The sequence below is a fragment of the Ogataea parapolymorpha genome, chromosome IV (assembly GCF_000187245.1).
Source record: "Ogataea parapolymorpha DL-1 chromosome IV, whole genome shotgun sequence".
Taxonomy (NCBI): domain Eukaryota; kingdom Fungi; phylum Ascomycota; class Pichiomycetes; order Pichiales; family Pichiaceae; genus Ogataea; species Ogataea parapolymorpha.
Window position 1 is genome coordinate 786,411 of NC_027863.1, and position 14,408 is coordinate 800,818.

Here is a 14,408-nt window from a genome sequence, read left to right on the forward strand (position 1 = left end):
TTTACTATGATGCTTATTCCCCGTTTTTGTAGACGGGGGTACAGCACGGACACGAACGTTGGGCGGCTGCTCAAAATGTATCCGACATTTAAGAATGCCACGCCCTACGACGTGCTCGGTTTGAAACAGAGCAACGTGAAGCAGGAGGAGCTTAAGAGGCGATTCTACGAGTTGGCCAAAGTTTACCATCCGGACTCTGCGCACGATGCGCTGGAAAACAAGGAAAAAGAGCACCGGTTCAAGCGGATTCTTGCTGCCTATGCTCTGCTGAAAAACCCACAGACACGACAGAACTACGATAATTACGGGATCGGCTGGGAGGACAACTCCAGCAGCCTTTACCGGCCCAAAACTGCTCCGCAGGCCGGCCATTATCGGCCGTCGACGTACGGCACCTGGGAGGACAGGTGGCACGGTCAACAAGATTTTGGGTTCGGTTATTACACAGACAACACATGGAGAGACATGGGGCCCAATGCCAGCAATATGGAGACGTTTCGACAGAATAGGCGAACGATATTTCTCACGCTGCTGGTGGCCACCGGAATATATACCGCATTGCAGTTTGCACACATCATATTCTACGACGATTACATTGGCGGAACGTATCGCGAGTCGCTGACGAAACGCATTCGAATGACAGAGAAATCGCGAAAGGACCTTATAGACGCACGCGAGAACTACGGGTTTGGAGACAGCAAGGAGGAGCGAATCCAGCGATTTCTGTGGTTCAGACATCTTTCCTGGCTTTTAGGCGAGGATAAGCGGACTTGAGGAGCGATTTTTTTTTTTCCTGTTTAGTTTTTATAGGTATGGATTTCATGAAACCAGAAACAGTGCTGGACCTTGGCAACATTAGAGACGCCTTGGTCCGGATGGAGGATACGATTATCTTTAACTTCATCGAGCGGTCGCAGTTTTATGCGTCGCCCTCGGTGTATAAAGTCAACCAGTTCCCTATTCCTAATTTTGACGGCTCGTTCTTGGATTGGCTGTTGTCGCAGCACGAGCGAATCCATTCGCAGGTGAGGAGATACGATGCGCCAGACGAGGTGCCTTTTTTCCCCAACGTGCTGGAAAAAACGTTCCTGCCCAAGATCAACTACCCTTCGGTGCTGGCCTCCTACGCGGATGAAATCAACGTCAACAACGAGATACTCAAGATCTACACGTCAGAGATAGTACCAGGAATTGCTGCAGGCAGCGGAGAGCAGGAGGACAACCTTGGCTCGTGCGCAATGGCGGACATCGAGTGTCTGCAGTCGCTGTCAAGAAGAATCCATTTTGGCCGTTTTGTCGCAGAGGCTAAATTTATCAGTGAGGGGGACAAGATTGTGGATCTGATCAAAAACAGAGATGTAGAAGGCATTGAGGCGCTCATCACAAACGCAGAGGTCGAAAAACGGATCTTGGACAGACTTCTGGAAAAGGGAAGAGCGTATGGAACAGACCCTACACTAAAGTTCACGCAGCATATTCAGAGCAAGGTGAAGCCAGAGGTGATTGTGAAAATCTACAAGGATTTCGTGATTCCGCTCACGAAGAAGGTAGAAGTCGATTACTTGCTGAGACGGTTGGAGGACGAGGAGGACGATGATGCGACTCAGAGAAGCGGCGGCTACGTTGACCGGTTTCTCTCCTCTGGCTTGTACTAGAAATTAATTTTTTTAATACTTTAATTATTCTCTGAATTCTAGTTCAGATACCGCATGGTAATTTCAAAGGCCAGGAAAGTAGCCGCGTTGGCTGGGGCAGCTCTCAGAATTGTCGGCGAGAATCCTTTGACTAGCCCCCAAGCACCGCTCTGTTTCCAAATACCCCTAAAAGTCTCAACAGCATTTCTATAAACCGGCTTCTTGTAGTTGTCAGTCTGCATGTTGGACTTGATCACATCGATCGGATAAATACTGAACCACATTCCGTAACCTGCCAGCGCCCCAAAGACGCAGAGCTTCCAGTTCTCAATGTCCTTTCTGGCAATATTCCGCGACTCGATCTCGTTTTTCACGAGAGCTTCAAAAGTCAAAAAATATGCTCCGCTACCCAGACTTTCTCTAGCGAGCGTAGGCCCTAGACCTCGGTAGATTAACTTGATGCCTCCCGCATGGTACAGCTTCTTGATCACGTCCAGAGGCCCGTTGAACGTCTTGGCGCCGGTGGTCTGCGTTTGCAATCTGATTCTGATGTGCTCAATTGGTGCGGCTATAAAACCGTTTGCAAATCCTGCTGCTGCTCCGCACACGTAAAATTGAGGCATGCTGATTGGATTTCCAGGACCGTTGAGACTCGAAAACGTCCGTTTCATGAACTCGTTGACACCAAACTGCACAGACACACAGGCCCCGACTCCGATCAGTGGGGTCAGCGTTCCTTTGTAGAAGGCCATAGGACCTTCGTTGGTCAGCAGCTGACGCACCACGTAGACGGGAGAGACGTGGCCCTCAGCAGACTGGATACGCACCTTGGTGGTATCAAATGGCTGGCCAACCAGGACCTGGGCAATGCCGCCCATAGTGCCCGCAAAAACGTCCTTCAACGCTCGGTACTCGTCGCTCATGGATGTCGAAAATCTGTGAAAAATTATTAATTTCGCGAATTCACGCGAGATAAGATACGGAAAAGAAAGGCTGAAACGGGCAAAGCAAAAGAATTAGTCAACAGGTATCAAGAAGAAATTTTTATCCTACAGTGTTGTGCACTTTCAGCTAATTGCATTTTCGATATTCGAGGACTGTCTTCCTAGACCAACCTGTCAGCTACAGACACTGTTCTCTTTTGTTTTGTCACCTGGCAAAAAAAGTTAGACTCGCTTTATTTCCACTAAATCCATGCCTACCCCAATAAACATTGACCACATAGATACCCAGGAGCGCTGTACGGGCTCGACACACCCGCTCAAGGCCAAACACCATGCTCCGCCTCCGCAGATCGTCGCGTCGCCCTGTGTGCGCGACTTCTTCGCCGGTCGGCACAAGTCGCAAGTCTCGTCTTTCCTCAAGCCGAACTCCTCCTTCATTGGGTCCCAGCAGTCCGGCCGGTCGACATTTGAGGTGCGCGTGGACTTGAAAGAGGTGGACCTGAAAAGATCGTATTTGTGCGGCTACTTCACGATCCACGGCCTGACGGAATCGCATCCCGAGTTCACCACGTTCTTCAAAGGAGAGATCATCGGCCCGCACCACTCGTTCTACACGGCCAACGAGGAGTGGGGATCCAACAAACGCAATGACCTCCAGCACTGGAGCAGGTTCCCGTCCTGGAGAAGTCTGGATTTCGACCAGGAAAATGACCTCGCCAACGAACACATATACGACACCGCACTAAATAACGAGCATCTCTACATGAGGTGGAAAGAGATATTTCTCGTTCCGGACGCCAGCGTGAAGAGCATCATGGGGGCCTCATTTGAAGGTTTCTATTACATCTGCTTCAACCAGCTCACGGGCTCGATCTCGGGGCTCTATTTCCACCAGTCATCGGGCAAATTCCAGCAGTTGGAACTTGCACATGTGCCCGACGGTGGGGTGTTGCCCTCGTTCAGTTTCGCATAATTTTTTCCCCCTTGCCCTTTTTTTCTCTCCTTCTGGCGCTCCCATAAATCATGTCGATCGAAGAGGGATATGTCGCCCGCACGCTCAACAACAGACTCGCTTCCAACACCAAACAACAGAAGCAGCCGCCGTCCAGAATAGTGTACGAAAAGGCCAACTTCTACTTGGACTCCCGGTACCATATCATATCTGTGCTTGGAAAGGGCTCGTACGGAACAGTGTGCTCGGCGGTCGACATGCAGTCAAAGGATAAAGTGTCAATCGCCATAAAAAAGGTTAGCAACATCTTCAACAAGGAGGTGCTGCTGAAACGCGCGGTGAGAGAGCTCAAGCTCATGTCCTACTTCAAGGGCCACAAAAACATTATCAACTTGGTGGACCTCGATATCGTCTACATGAAGCCCTACGACGGACTGTACTGTTTCCAGGAGTTGGTAGACTACGATTTGGCCAAGGTGATCCACTCGTCCGTGCAGTTCAGCGAGTTCCACATCCAGTGCTTCCTGTACCAGATCTTATGCGGACTAAAATATATTCACTCCGCAGACGTGATTCATCGAGACCTCAAGCCGGGCAACATTCTGGTGACGAGCCAGGGAGTGCTCAAGATCTGCGACTTTGGTCTCGCACGCGGAATCTCGGAACAGTACATGAACAAGAACCATAGATCCAGCAACATCACCAACTACGTCGCCACGCGGTGGTATCGCGCGCCAGAGCTGATTCTCACAAGAAAACAGTACGGGAAGGAGATCGACATGTGGGCCGTTGGGTGTATTTTTGGCGAGCTGTACGGCCGCAAGCCGCTCTTCATTGGCGACGACCAGATGCACCAGATCAGTGAGATCTGCAAAGTGTTGGGCACTCCCTCAAGAAACGTGATACTAGGGTACAACTCCACTGTGGCGTGGGACTACTTTGCGTCCTCGAAACCGCAGTTCCAGAAACAGGAGTGGTCCAACGTGTATCCTCACGCCAGCGTGTTGGCTCACGATTTGCTTTCGAACTTGCTTTGCTGGAAGGTCGAGAAACGGTACACTGTCGAGCAGTGTCTGGACCACCCGTTACTCGCTGAGGTCCGCAATCTGGAAGACGAGCCAGAGGTAGCACAGCCGTTCGACTTTAGTTTCGAGTGGAAGTGTCGCACCGTCAACGATATGAAAATCCTGCTACACGAGGAAGTCGAGCTTTTCCGCAAGGAAAGAAAGGCAACGCTCAAGTAGGGCTCCGTGGTATACTGTAAGCTAATGAGATTAGAATAAACGATACACGTATGAAAAATAAGGCTGTGTCCAACTTTTATTTATTTTAGTTATTTCTGATGGGTGCCCAGTTGTCGCTTCTGTCGCCCACGGCACAGACAATTGCCGTTTCCGCCTACATAGACTATCTCAATGATGTCCAATATAGCAAACCGTTAAGCTCGACTCGATTTCTGAAGACCATCAAATGTCTTGACAAAGAAGGAGCCGTTGTTGTCAAGCTACTCATAAAGCCCAGCACCGAGCTGAATCTCGAGGCCTGGGTGCGCGAGTTGGAGCAGCTGAGGGTCAACTTGTTGGACTTACCTAACGTCTTACCCTTTGAGAAAATAATAGACTCCCAGAGAGCAGGATACCTGATTCGCCCTTATATTCGCTACAATCTCTACGATCGAATAAGTATCCGTCCGTTTTTGGAGCCGATCGAGCGCAAATGGATTGTGTACCAGCTTCTTGTTGGCCTTTCGCGCATGCACCAGAAAAACGTGTACCATGGCGATCTCAAAACAGAAAATGTGCTGATGACGTCCTGGAACTGGTGTCTGATCAGTGACTTTGCTGTGTTTAAGCCTGTCTATCTGCCAGAGAACAACCCCTCGCAGTTTTCGTTCTACTTTGATACCAGCCAGCGCCACACGTGCTATGTTGCTCCCGAGCGGTTTCTTGCTTCTGACAAAGAAGTCGACGAGCATCCGGACGCCAAACTGACCTGGCAAATGGACATTTTCTCGCTGGGGTGTGCCATTGCCGAGATCTATCTCGAGGGTCTCTCAATCTTCACGCTTGCGCAGCTGTTCAAGTACAAAAAAGGCGAATACCAGCCGAACCTGGACAGCATAGACGACATCAACGTGCGCAGACTGATCCAAAGCATGATTGCTCTTGACCCTGGGCAGCGGCTCCGTGCGCAGGATTGTCTGACCCAGTTTCGTCGCTCAGTGTTTCCCGACCATTTTTACACGTTTTTGCATCCCTATATGAGGAAACTCAGCGACATTACAGAGGTGAGCGATCCGTTTCGCAGCTGCGACGTGCGCATTGCGCGCGTTTACAACGATTTCGACAAAATCTCGCTATATTTAGGCTTCAAGCACCAATACGACGACGACAAGAAACATGTCACAGATACAATGATTCCTGTTCGTTTGCAGCTGCCCGGCATGAACGACCATGTGCCCAAACCGACTAATGAGGTTTTCAAGGCCTCGAACGACTGCGCTTCTTTAATTTTGCTGTCCTTGGTACTGCATAGCGTGCGAAACTCCACGCATTCATCGTTCAGAGTGCAGGCCTGCGACATCATTCTCTCCTTTGCAGAACAGCTCCACGACGAGGCAAAGCTGGACAGATGTCTGCCGTATCTGGTGTACATGCTGGACGATCCGAGCGAAGACGTCCAGAGCGCTGCTCTGCGGTGTTTGACCCAGCTTCTGGCCATGGTGGACGTGATTACACCCGTCAACGCTTACATCTTCCCGGAATACGTTCTTCCCAAGTTGCAGCAATTTCTCAAGCGCACGTATCAGGATACCGCGCAGCCGGAGGCCGGCAGATACCTGCGGTCTGTTTTTGCGGGTTGTCTGCCCTACTTGGCGCGGACCGCGCGCCGGTTCTACGAAATGGCCACGCTTTTCAGCGTGCAACCGCAACACGCGGCGTCCGACGAGTTTGCGATCGAGAACGACCTGCAGCTGGAAAAATCATTCAAGAACATGGTGGTGGAGTTTGAGTCGCTCGTGGTGCAGATCCTCACCGACCAGGACTCATTTGTGCGCATATCGCTGCTGAAAAATATTCTACCCCTTGCAGCATTTTTCGGCAAAGACAGGACTAACGACATTATTCTGAGCCATCTCATCACATACCTCAATGATAAGAACCCCAATATCCGGCTCGGCTTTGTCGCCAGCATCGTGCCCATCTCTATTTTCGTCGGCATTGTCAGTTTGGAGCAGTATATTCTGCCGCTCTTAGTGCAATCGCTGAACGACGCCGACGAGCTGGTCGTCATCGGTGTTATCAAGACTTTCACGGAGCTCTGCAAACTTGGACTCGTGCGCAAAGTCCACTACTGGGACCTTGTCAAGCTCACGATCCGTCTGCTGCTGCATCCAAATGAGACCATCAGACAGGCGGTACTCGATCTCGTTGTGGCTGTCGGTTCTAGTCTGTCGCTTGCAGACCTCTACTGCATGCTCTACCCGATCATCAGGCCGTTTTTCCAGGACGAATTGACCGAGTTTTCGTGGGAGTCGCTCTATATCAGTGCCCAGCAGCCGATCTCGCCCGCCGTATACACACTGGCGCAAGCTTGGTCCCTGAAACAGGACCAGTCGCTGTTTTGGCAGCGTGTAGAGGCGTCGCACCGCCGCGGAGACCTGTTCAACACGTCGGGCATCGCGTTTCTGCGCAAAAACGTGTCCCAGAGTTCGCTGCACCGCTTCCATGGCGTCGACGACATGGCGGTGGTGGCCAACAACGAGGTGCCGCTGAGCCAGAGCGATCTGCAGCACGTCGAGCGGCTCAAGTCCGTGGGAATGGCCGACTCGGAGCTCTGGAAAGTGGCGACGCTGCGCTCCTACATCTACAAAATCGCACGGACCAATAGCCAGCAAAATATTTCTGCCGACGTATCCAAGCCCAACGTGCTCCCACGAACCGTGTTCTTCGATGTCTTACACCGCTCGGAGGTGGTTCCGAGCGAGGACCCTGTGCCAGGACCCCTGAACGGCTCTGCGGCATCGTCTGCTCCAAGAAAGGCGTCTGCTCTGCTGTACGGTACTGCCGTCAAGGCAGACCCGCTCACATTCACCAGCAGCCGCGCAGTCCACGGCGAAACAACGTCGCTGCCGCCGTCGACGCCCGTTTCTGTCGAGGAGTCGTCCAGTGTCCAGAAAATCACCACCAAAATTAAACACAGCTACTCGGGCACAAACCCGTACATTCTCAAATTCTTGGGCAGCATGTCCTTCGAGCCCACTTTGGACGACTACAACGAGTTCGGCGGACCTGCCACGGCATACGAACTGCCGGAAACTCGCGAGAAATCGCTGGTGTCTGGAACACTGATCTCCCGGCTCGTGGAGCACAAGGCGGCCATCACGGGCCTCGAAGTTTCTCCAGACCACAAGTTTTTCGTCTCCAGCGACGAGTCCGGCGAGCTCAAGCTGTGGGATTCTGCGCGACTCGAGACAAACGTCACCGGGTCGTCGACGCTGGCCGTTAACCTGGAATCACCAATTGTGGCTATTAAATTTATGCCAAATAGATACTGTCTCGCGGTAGCCACCAAGGACGGCTACATTAAGATTTTTCGAATTGAGTTTGCAAATACGCACAGACGGCACTCGTCCGCCAAAACGAGCCTCATCAGACACTACAAGCTCGACAGGACCGACAGGTATGCACTGCAGCTCGGGTTCTGCTGGCGGGCTGAAAAACCGCTTCTGGTGGCCACCACGCCAACATCCAAGCTTCTTGGCCTTGATGTACGCACCATGAAGCCTGTTTTTTCGCTGCAGTGCAACCTGTCGCACGGGATCCCGACCGCGCTCGCCGTGGACGAGTCGCAGGGCTGGGCCGTTGTCGGCACGTCAAAGGGTATCTTGGACCTGTGGGACTTGAACTTTGAGATCTCACTGAAGAGCGCAAAATTCCGCGGATCGAGCTTCCCGATCCACCGCATCGAGACTTTGCCGTCAGAGTACTCGCCGAACGGCAGAAAGTCCAGATACATAGCCGTGATTGGCGGCTCTGGCGACGCAGACGTCACTGTCTGGGACGTGGCACGCCTGCAGCCGCGACAGGTTTTCTGCTGCTCCAGCGTGTCCTCCACGATCGAAACGTACATCGTGACCGAGCTGGGCAACGAGAACGATTCGCTGGACGACCAGCTGGCGCAGCTCGAGCTTTCTGATGAGCTAATCACCGCCGACAAAAGCTGCACAGCCTTGAAATGTGCGGGCGGGGTGATGGTGAGCGCTGCGGCAGACAACCAGCTGACTGTGTGGGACCTTGGCGAGCCCGAGCGGTCGTGTTTGGTGGGGAACGTCGCGGCGGCGTCTTTTGTGGCTACACAGATCAACTCGAACCTCATGTTTGTGAGCGAGCGACGCACAGACCAGAAACGCACGGCCGCGGCGGTCGGCCACCGCGACCGGGTGCTACACATTGCGTGGGTGTGTCTGCCGTACGAGATGCTCGTCAGCGGCGACCGCAGCGGCACCATCAACGTGTATAGGTGATGAACTGGAGACCTGGGTCTGATGTCATGATTGAGATGAGTACAGTAAAGGCAGGCTAATCACAGAAATCGGCTTATGTAGAATGGAGCATGATAAAAAAGATTTCAAGATTATTTATATTTGCTGGCTGTGCAATTATTTATCTAATTTATGTCCGCCAGCGAGTTTGAGTACGAGTCTGAGGAAGAGTACGCGAGCTCTGTGTCGTTCGACGAGCTTGAGGCGCTGTCTCTGACAGATTCTGTGCACTACACGCACAAGAACAGACAGACGGCGAACGGCCTGAGCACGCATCGCATGCGGTACAAGCCCGTGGAGGCGGACGAGATCGAGGGCCAGCTCAAGGCGCATATCAGGGACGTCGACAGCATTCTGCAGATCGGCGAGGACGACTGCGCCGTGCTGATGCTCAAGTACGAGTGGAACGAGCAGAAGCTGCTGGAGGACTTCACTACAAAAGAGCCGGGTAACCTGCGTCGAGAGTGCGGGCTCGCGACAGACACGGGGGTGGTGTCTGGGCTGGTGGAGACGGCCGGGCCGGAGTTTATGTGTGCGATCTGCTGCAGCGAGGGCCCCGTCGAAACGTTCCGGCTCTCGTGGTGTGATCATCGATACTGCGTGGATTGCTATGTGCGCTATGTTAGAGGCAGCCAGACCGGGCTGGTGAAGTGTCCCGACACTGCTTGTCGTCTGTATGTGCGGCCGGGCGAGCTGGCGCAGCTGAGTGCGATTGACGAGCAGAGAGCGCTGCAAAAGGAAGAGCAAGAGCGGCAGGAACAGAGACAGAACTTGGGTGGTCCGTTGACCTCGGAGCAAATCATGGCCAAATACCAGAAAGTGGCAAGCGAGAGTTCTGACGAGGAGGATGCAGAGTCTGAGGACGGCGAGGAGAGCACCGACGACGCGCTGTTCAATTTCCACGAGCGCCATATTCGACAACAGCGGCTCGAAAAACAGGAACGGCGCAACAAAGTGCTTCTGTCGCGCTATTGGTACGCGGTGGTACTCCAGTACACAAAGAAGCATGCCCGGACGTTTAGAAACTGTCCCGCTGTCGACTGCGAGTGTTTCATCGAGTACAGGGGGTTCGATTCGGACGTGATCAGCTCTGTGGAGGAGTACGTCGCACACAAGTATATCCCCATCGTGCAGTGTGCCAATGGACATCGGTTCTGCTTTGCGTGCACGAGCGAGGACCATGCGCCAGCCACGTGTGCTGTGGTTCGTAAATGGATCCAGACCTGTGCAGACGAGACTGAGACGTCGCATTGGATCACGGCAAACACTAAGGACTGTCCCAAATGTTCTTCGCCAATTGAGAAAAACGGAGGCTGCAACCACATGACCTGCGGAGAGTGCCACTACCAGTTCTGTTGGATCTGTCTGGGCGATTGGAGTCGTCACAAAAACAACTTTGTGTGCACAAGCTTCGACGACGAAGAAGCCAAGAAGGAGCGCGAGAAACAGGAAACGTCACGAGTGTCGCTCAAAAAATACCTGTTTTATTTCGACCTGTTTGAGATCCACCGCGTCTCACTTAAAAAAGACACAGAGTTTCTTGCCAAGCTGGAGTACAAAGTCCAGGAAATACAGCAACGGGCTAAAGTGTCGTGGATCGAGGCCCACTTTTACCGCGAGTCGATCGATACCCTGCTGAGATGCCGTATCACGCTGATGTGGTCGTATGCCCTAATGTTCTATCTCGAAAGCTCAAAGGAGAAGGGCATGCTGGAGAAAACACAGAGTAACCTTTCCAATCATGTGGAAGCCCTCTCCAAACTGTTCGAGATCACCCCAACAGAGAACGTGATCAAAAAGAAGGAAATGTTCCTCACCAAAGCTAATGCTCTTAAAACCTCACACGAGAAATGCATTGAAATATTTATGGAATCGCTGGTACTCAACCGTATCAAGTTTGTTTCCGATATCGAATAGCAATGACTGGCATGAGGTGCTCACTTGATCTCGCTGTCCAAAGCAAGAACCAGGGCGCACCGCGAAGGTAGATAAACCTGAATATAATTCTTTCTGTTATTCCATGGGAATTCAGTGGTGAAAAATACAGATTTGGACTCGTCGATACGGCCATGTCCGCCATATTCGGAACGGTCTGAGTTTAATATGATCTTGTAGCACCCTGGAGTCTCGACACCAACCCTGTAATCAGTAAAAGATTGCGTGGGATGGAAGTTGAACAAGAACAGCTTGTTGTTCCGCTCGTAAACCAGCACCTTGTCTACCTCATTTTTCAGAGACACGTACGCCGGCTCGGAATTCAGCCAAGTGTATTTCGACTCTGTGGTGTTCATTGCTTTGTCAAACTGGTACAAAAATTTGTATCTCAGCAAATCGTCCTTAATCAGATTGAATTGTCTTCTTGCGTAGTGGTACGACTCGCCGTTTCCTTGACGAGGGAAATCCAGCCATTCTGGATGACCAAACTCGTTACCCTCAAAATTCAAGTACGCTTCTCCACCAAGCGATTGCGTGACCAGCCTGATCATCTTGTGCAGCTGAATGCCGCGATCAACAACAGGGGTAAGTTCAGTAAGAACAGACATGTTAGTGTACATTTGAGCGTCCATGAGCCAAAATGCCAGCGTCTTGTCTCCGACAAGGGCCTGGTCATGAGACTCTGCATATGCAATACATTTTTCCTTGTATCTTCTGTTGGTAAGAGTGTGCGCAATGGCAGCGATATCCCAGTCTTCGTCTCTTAAATGCTTGAGGATCTTGATCCACATGTCTGGAATCGACATTGCAAGCCTGTAATCAAATCCAACACCTCCAATTGAACGAGGCATACACAAGGTTGGATAACCGGACACGTCCTCTGCCACCGTCGTGATAGTACAGTTTTCGAGCTCTCCGTATTGACGGCAAAGGTCGTTTGCGAGCATCATGTATGTGAGAGACTCCTTGTCCACTGATCCATTGGGGCTCAGATACTCATTGTAGTCTCCAGAGAAGCCTTCGCCAATTCCGTGATGAACGTACAGCATGCTGGTGACACCATCGAACCGGAACCCGTCGAACTTGTACTCTTGTAAGTAGAATTTGAGGTTGCTGAGCAGGAACCTCAGTGTCTCATAGCTGCCGTAGTTGAACAGTCTCGAGTCCCACTGGTCGTGAACACCCTTCCCACCGCTGTGGAAGTAGCAGTAGTCAGTGCCGTCAAACATGTTAAGTCCGTCCTCAACATTTTTAGACGCGTGAGAGTGCACCACGTCGAGAAGAACACGGATACCCATGCTGTGTGCCGTATCGATGAGCTCCTTCAGCTCCTCTGGGGTTCCAAACCGCGAGCTGATCGCGTAGAACGACGTGACCTGATAGCCGAAAGAAGCGTAGTATGCATGTTCCATGACAGACATGAGCTGGACGGTGTTGTAGCCCAGGTCCTTGATCATGGGCAGCACGTTGGCAGTGAACTCCTTGTAGGTGCCAACGCGCGGTTCAGGAGTCGAGATGCCGACGTGTGCTTCGTAAATTTTGAGCGACTGCGGCAGAGGCGGTCTTGGATGCTTGAACTCGTAGTCTGTTGGGGGGTTCCAGAAACGAGCCTCGTAGGCCGGATTATTGTACTCCTTGGGTGGCGCAGTAGCGCGCAAAATGTACGGCGACAGCCGCGCAACCTTGGAGCCATCAGGCAGCGTGAGTAAAATCTTGACCCTCGAATTGTGCGGGATAGCAGGTTTCCCATCGACAGGAGGCAGCACAATGTTGAAGAACCCGTAATTGTCCTTTGTCATGACGTCCTTGTCGTGTTGCCAGTCGTTGTAGTCGCCGATCACGCACGCTGCGACGGCATTGGGTGCATACTCTTTGTAGGAAATCGAGTTGTCAGGGTTGACATGGAACCCCAGTTTTTGATAAGAGTCTGCGAACTTGAGCAGCCCGCCCTCGTTTTTCTGCAGCACCTGAAGCCAATTGTCGGCGAGCTTGCGCCGATGGTCAATTTCGGCAGCAAATGGCTCAAGCCAGGGATCGATCTGCAGTAGGGGGGCAATCGTGGAGGACATGTTAAATGGTGCAGGAAACAAAGGACGTCAGCTTATTTTGTGCCCCAGGTGCGAGGGGGACGACAATTGGGAAGAGGGAATTTGGATGTTGGGGGGGGTGGGTTACCCGGCCGCGCAGATGCGGATTTGGCACGCTGCACGACCACAAAATATTTGAATCAATTTTTTCACTCTGAATTTTCATCATTTTTTAACCATGTCCACTCCTCAAGTTTCCGTCGTCAGCCTCGACGGCAAGGCCACTTCCAGCTCTCTGCCGCTCCCAGCCGTGTTCAAGGCTCCTATCAGACCAGACATTGTCCACTCCGTCTTCACCAGAGTCAACAAGAACAAGAGACAGGCTTACGCCGTCGCTGAGAACGCTGGTCACCAGACCTCTGCCGAGTCCTGGGGTACCGGTAGAGCCGTTGCCAGAATCCCAAGAGTTGGCGGTGGTGGAACCCACAGATCCGGCCAAGCTGCTTTCGGTAACATGTGCAGAGGCGGTCGTATGTTCGCTCCAACCAAGATCTGGAGAAGATGGCACGTCAAGGTCAATCTCAACGAGAAGAGATACGCCACTGCTTCTGCCATTGCTGCCACTGCTGTGCAATCTCTTGTTCTGGCCAGAGGCCACAGAGTCGAGGAAATTCCTCAGATTCCATTGGTTGTCTCTTCCGACCTTGAGTCCGTCACCAAGACCAAGGAGGCTGTTGCTGTCCTGAAGGCTGTCGGTGCCCACAAGGACGTCGTCAAGGTCATCAAGTCCAAGAAGATGAGAGCCGGTAAGGGTAAGCTGAGAGGCAGAAGATTCACCCAAAGAAGAGGTCCATTGATTGTCTACGGCGAGGACAAGGGTCTTGTCAAGGCTTTCAGAAACCTGCCAGGTGTCGAGACCGCTCCAGTCACCGCTCTGGGTCTGTTGCAACTGGCTCCAGGTGCCCACTTGGGAAGATTTGTCATCTGGACCGAGTCTGCCTTTGCTGCTCTGGACTCTGTCTACCAGTCCAAATCCGGCTACGCTCTGCCAGCCAACATTGTCTCCAACACGGACGTCACCAGATTGATTAATTCCGCTGAGATCCAGGCTGTTGTTAGACCGGCTGGCCAGGCCACCCAGAAGAGAACTCACGTTCTGAAGAAGAACCCATTGAAGAACAAGCAGGTTCTGCTGAGACTCAACCCATACGCCAAGGCATTCTCCGAGAAGAAGCTTGGATCTGCCAAGGCCGACAACAAGCCAGGCAAGCCATCTAAGGGCCAGTTCTTGGACGTGTTGAGAAGTAACTAGGTAACTAGGCTACGTAGACACCAAAAATTTAAATTTTTCAATTTAAACAAATAAATAAA

The 14,408-nt window shown here is 52.1% G+C and overlaps 9 protein-coding genes across 9 annotated transcripts; 7 read left to right on the forward strand and 2 right to left on the reverse strand.

Annotated features, from left to right (window-relative positions):
- Positions 1-6: 6 nt before the first annotated feature.
- HPODL_03474 (J domain-containing protein 1) lies at positions 7-774 on the forward strand (the record flags this gene model as incomplete). Its single annotated transcript, XM_014079788.1, has 1 exon — positions 7-774. The coding sequence occupies one exon, from the start codon at positions 7-9 to the stop codon at positions 772-774; it is 768 nt and encodes a 255-aa protein (XP_013935263.1).
- Positions 775-812: 38 nt separating this feature from the next.
- HPODL_03475 (Chorismate mutase) lies at positions 813-1,655 on the forward strand (the record flags this gene model as incomplete). The annotated part of the gene is made up of 1 exon (XM_014079789.1): positions 813-1,655. One exon carries the CDS (start codon positions 813-815, stop codon positions 1,653-1,655), a length of 843 nt encoding a protein of 280 aa, XP_013935264.1.
- Positions 1,656-1,693: 38 nt separating this feature from the next.
- HPODL_03476 (Carrier protein YMC1, mitochondrial) lies at positions 1,694-2,557 on the reverse strand (the record flags this gene model as incomplete). Its single annotated transcript, XM_014079790.1, has 1 exon — positions 1,694-2,557. One exon carries the CDS (start codon positions 2,555-2,557, stop codon positions 1,694-1,696), a length of 864 nt encoding a protein of 287 aa, XP_013935265.1.
- Positions 2,558-2,828: 271 nt separating this feature from the next.
- HPODL_03477 (putative vesicle-mediated transport protein Vid24) lies at positions 2,829-3,551 on the forward strand (the record flags this gene model as incomplete). The annotated part of the gene is made up of 1 exon (XM_014079791.1): positions 2,829-3,551. The coding sequence occupies one exon, from the start codon at positions 2,829-2,831 to the stop codon at positions 3,549-3,551; it is 723 nt and encodes a 240-aa protein (XP_013935266.1).
- Positions 3,552-3,601: 50 nt separating this feature from the next.
- Positions 3,602-4,774, forward strand: HPODL_03478 (Sporulation-specific mitogen-activated protein kinase SMK1; the record flags this gene model as incomplete). The annotated part of the gene is made up of 1 exon (XM_014079792.1): positions 3,602-4,774. One exon carries the CDS (start codon positions 3,602-3,604, stop codon positions 4,772-4,774), a length of 1,173 nt encoding a protein of 390 aa, XP_013935267.1.
- Positions 4,775-4,872: 98 nt separating this feature from the next.
- Positions 4,873-9,057, forward strand: HPODL_03479 (Myristoylated serine/threonine protein kinase involved in vacuolar protein sorting; the record flags this gene model as incomplete). The annotated part of the gene is made up of 1 exon (XM_014079793.1): positions 4,873-9,057. One exon carries the CDS (start codon positions 4,873-4,875, stop codon positions 9,055-9,057), a length of 4,185 nt encoding a protein of 1,394 aa, XP_013935268.1.
- Positions 9,058-9,207: 150 nt separating this feature from the next.
- Positions 9,208-10,992, forward strand: HPODL_03480 (RING finger protein; the record flags this gene model as incomplete). Its single annotated transcript, XM_014079794.1, has 1 exon — positions 9,208-10,992. The coding sequence occupies one exon, from the start codon at positions 9,208-9,210 to the stop codon at positions 10,990-10,992; it is 1,785 nt and encodes a 594-aa protein (XP_013935269.1).
- A 20-nt stretch (positions 10,993-11,012) lies between these two features.
- HPODL_03481 (1,4-alpha-glucan-branching enzyme) lies at positions 11,013-13,079 on the reverse strand (the record flags this gene model as incomplete). The annotated part of the gene is made up of 1 exon (XM_014079795.1): positions 11,013-13,079. The coding sequence occupies one exon, from the start codon at positions 13,077-13,079 to the stop codon at positions 11,013-11,015; it is 2,067 nt and encodes a 688-aa protein (XP_013935270.1).
- Positions 13,080-13,275: 196 nt separating this feature from the next.
- Positions 13,276-14,349, forward strand: HPODL_03482 (60S ribosomal protein L4-B; the record flags this gene model as incomplete). Its single annotated transcript, XM_014079796.1, has 1 exon — positions 13,276-14,349. One exon carries the CDS (start codon positions 13,276-13,278, stop codon positions 14,347-14,349), a length of 1,074 nt encoding a protein of 357 aa, XP_013935271.1.
- Between the last annotated feature and the right edge of the window lie 59 nt (positions 14,350-14,408).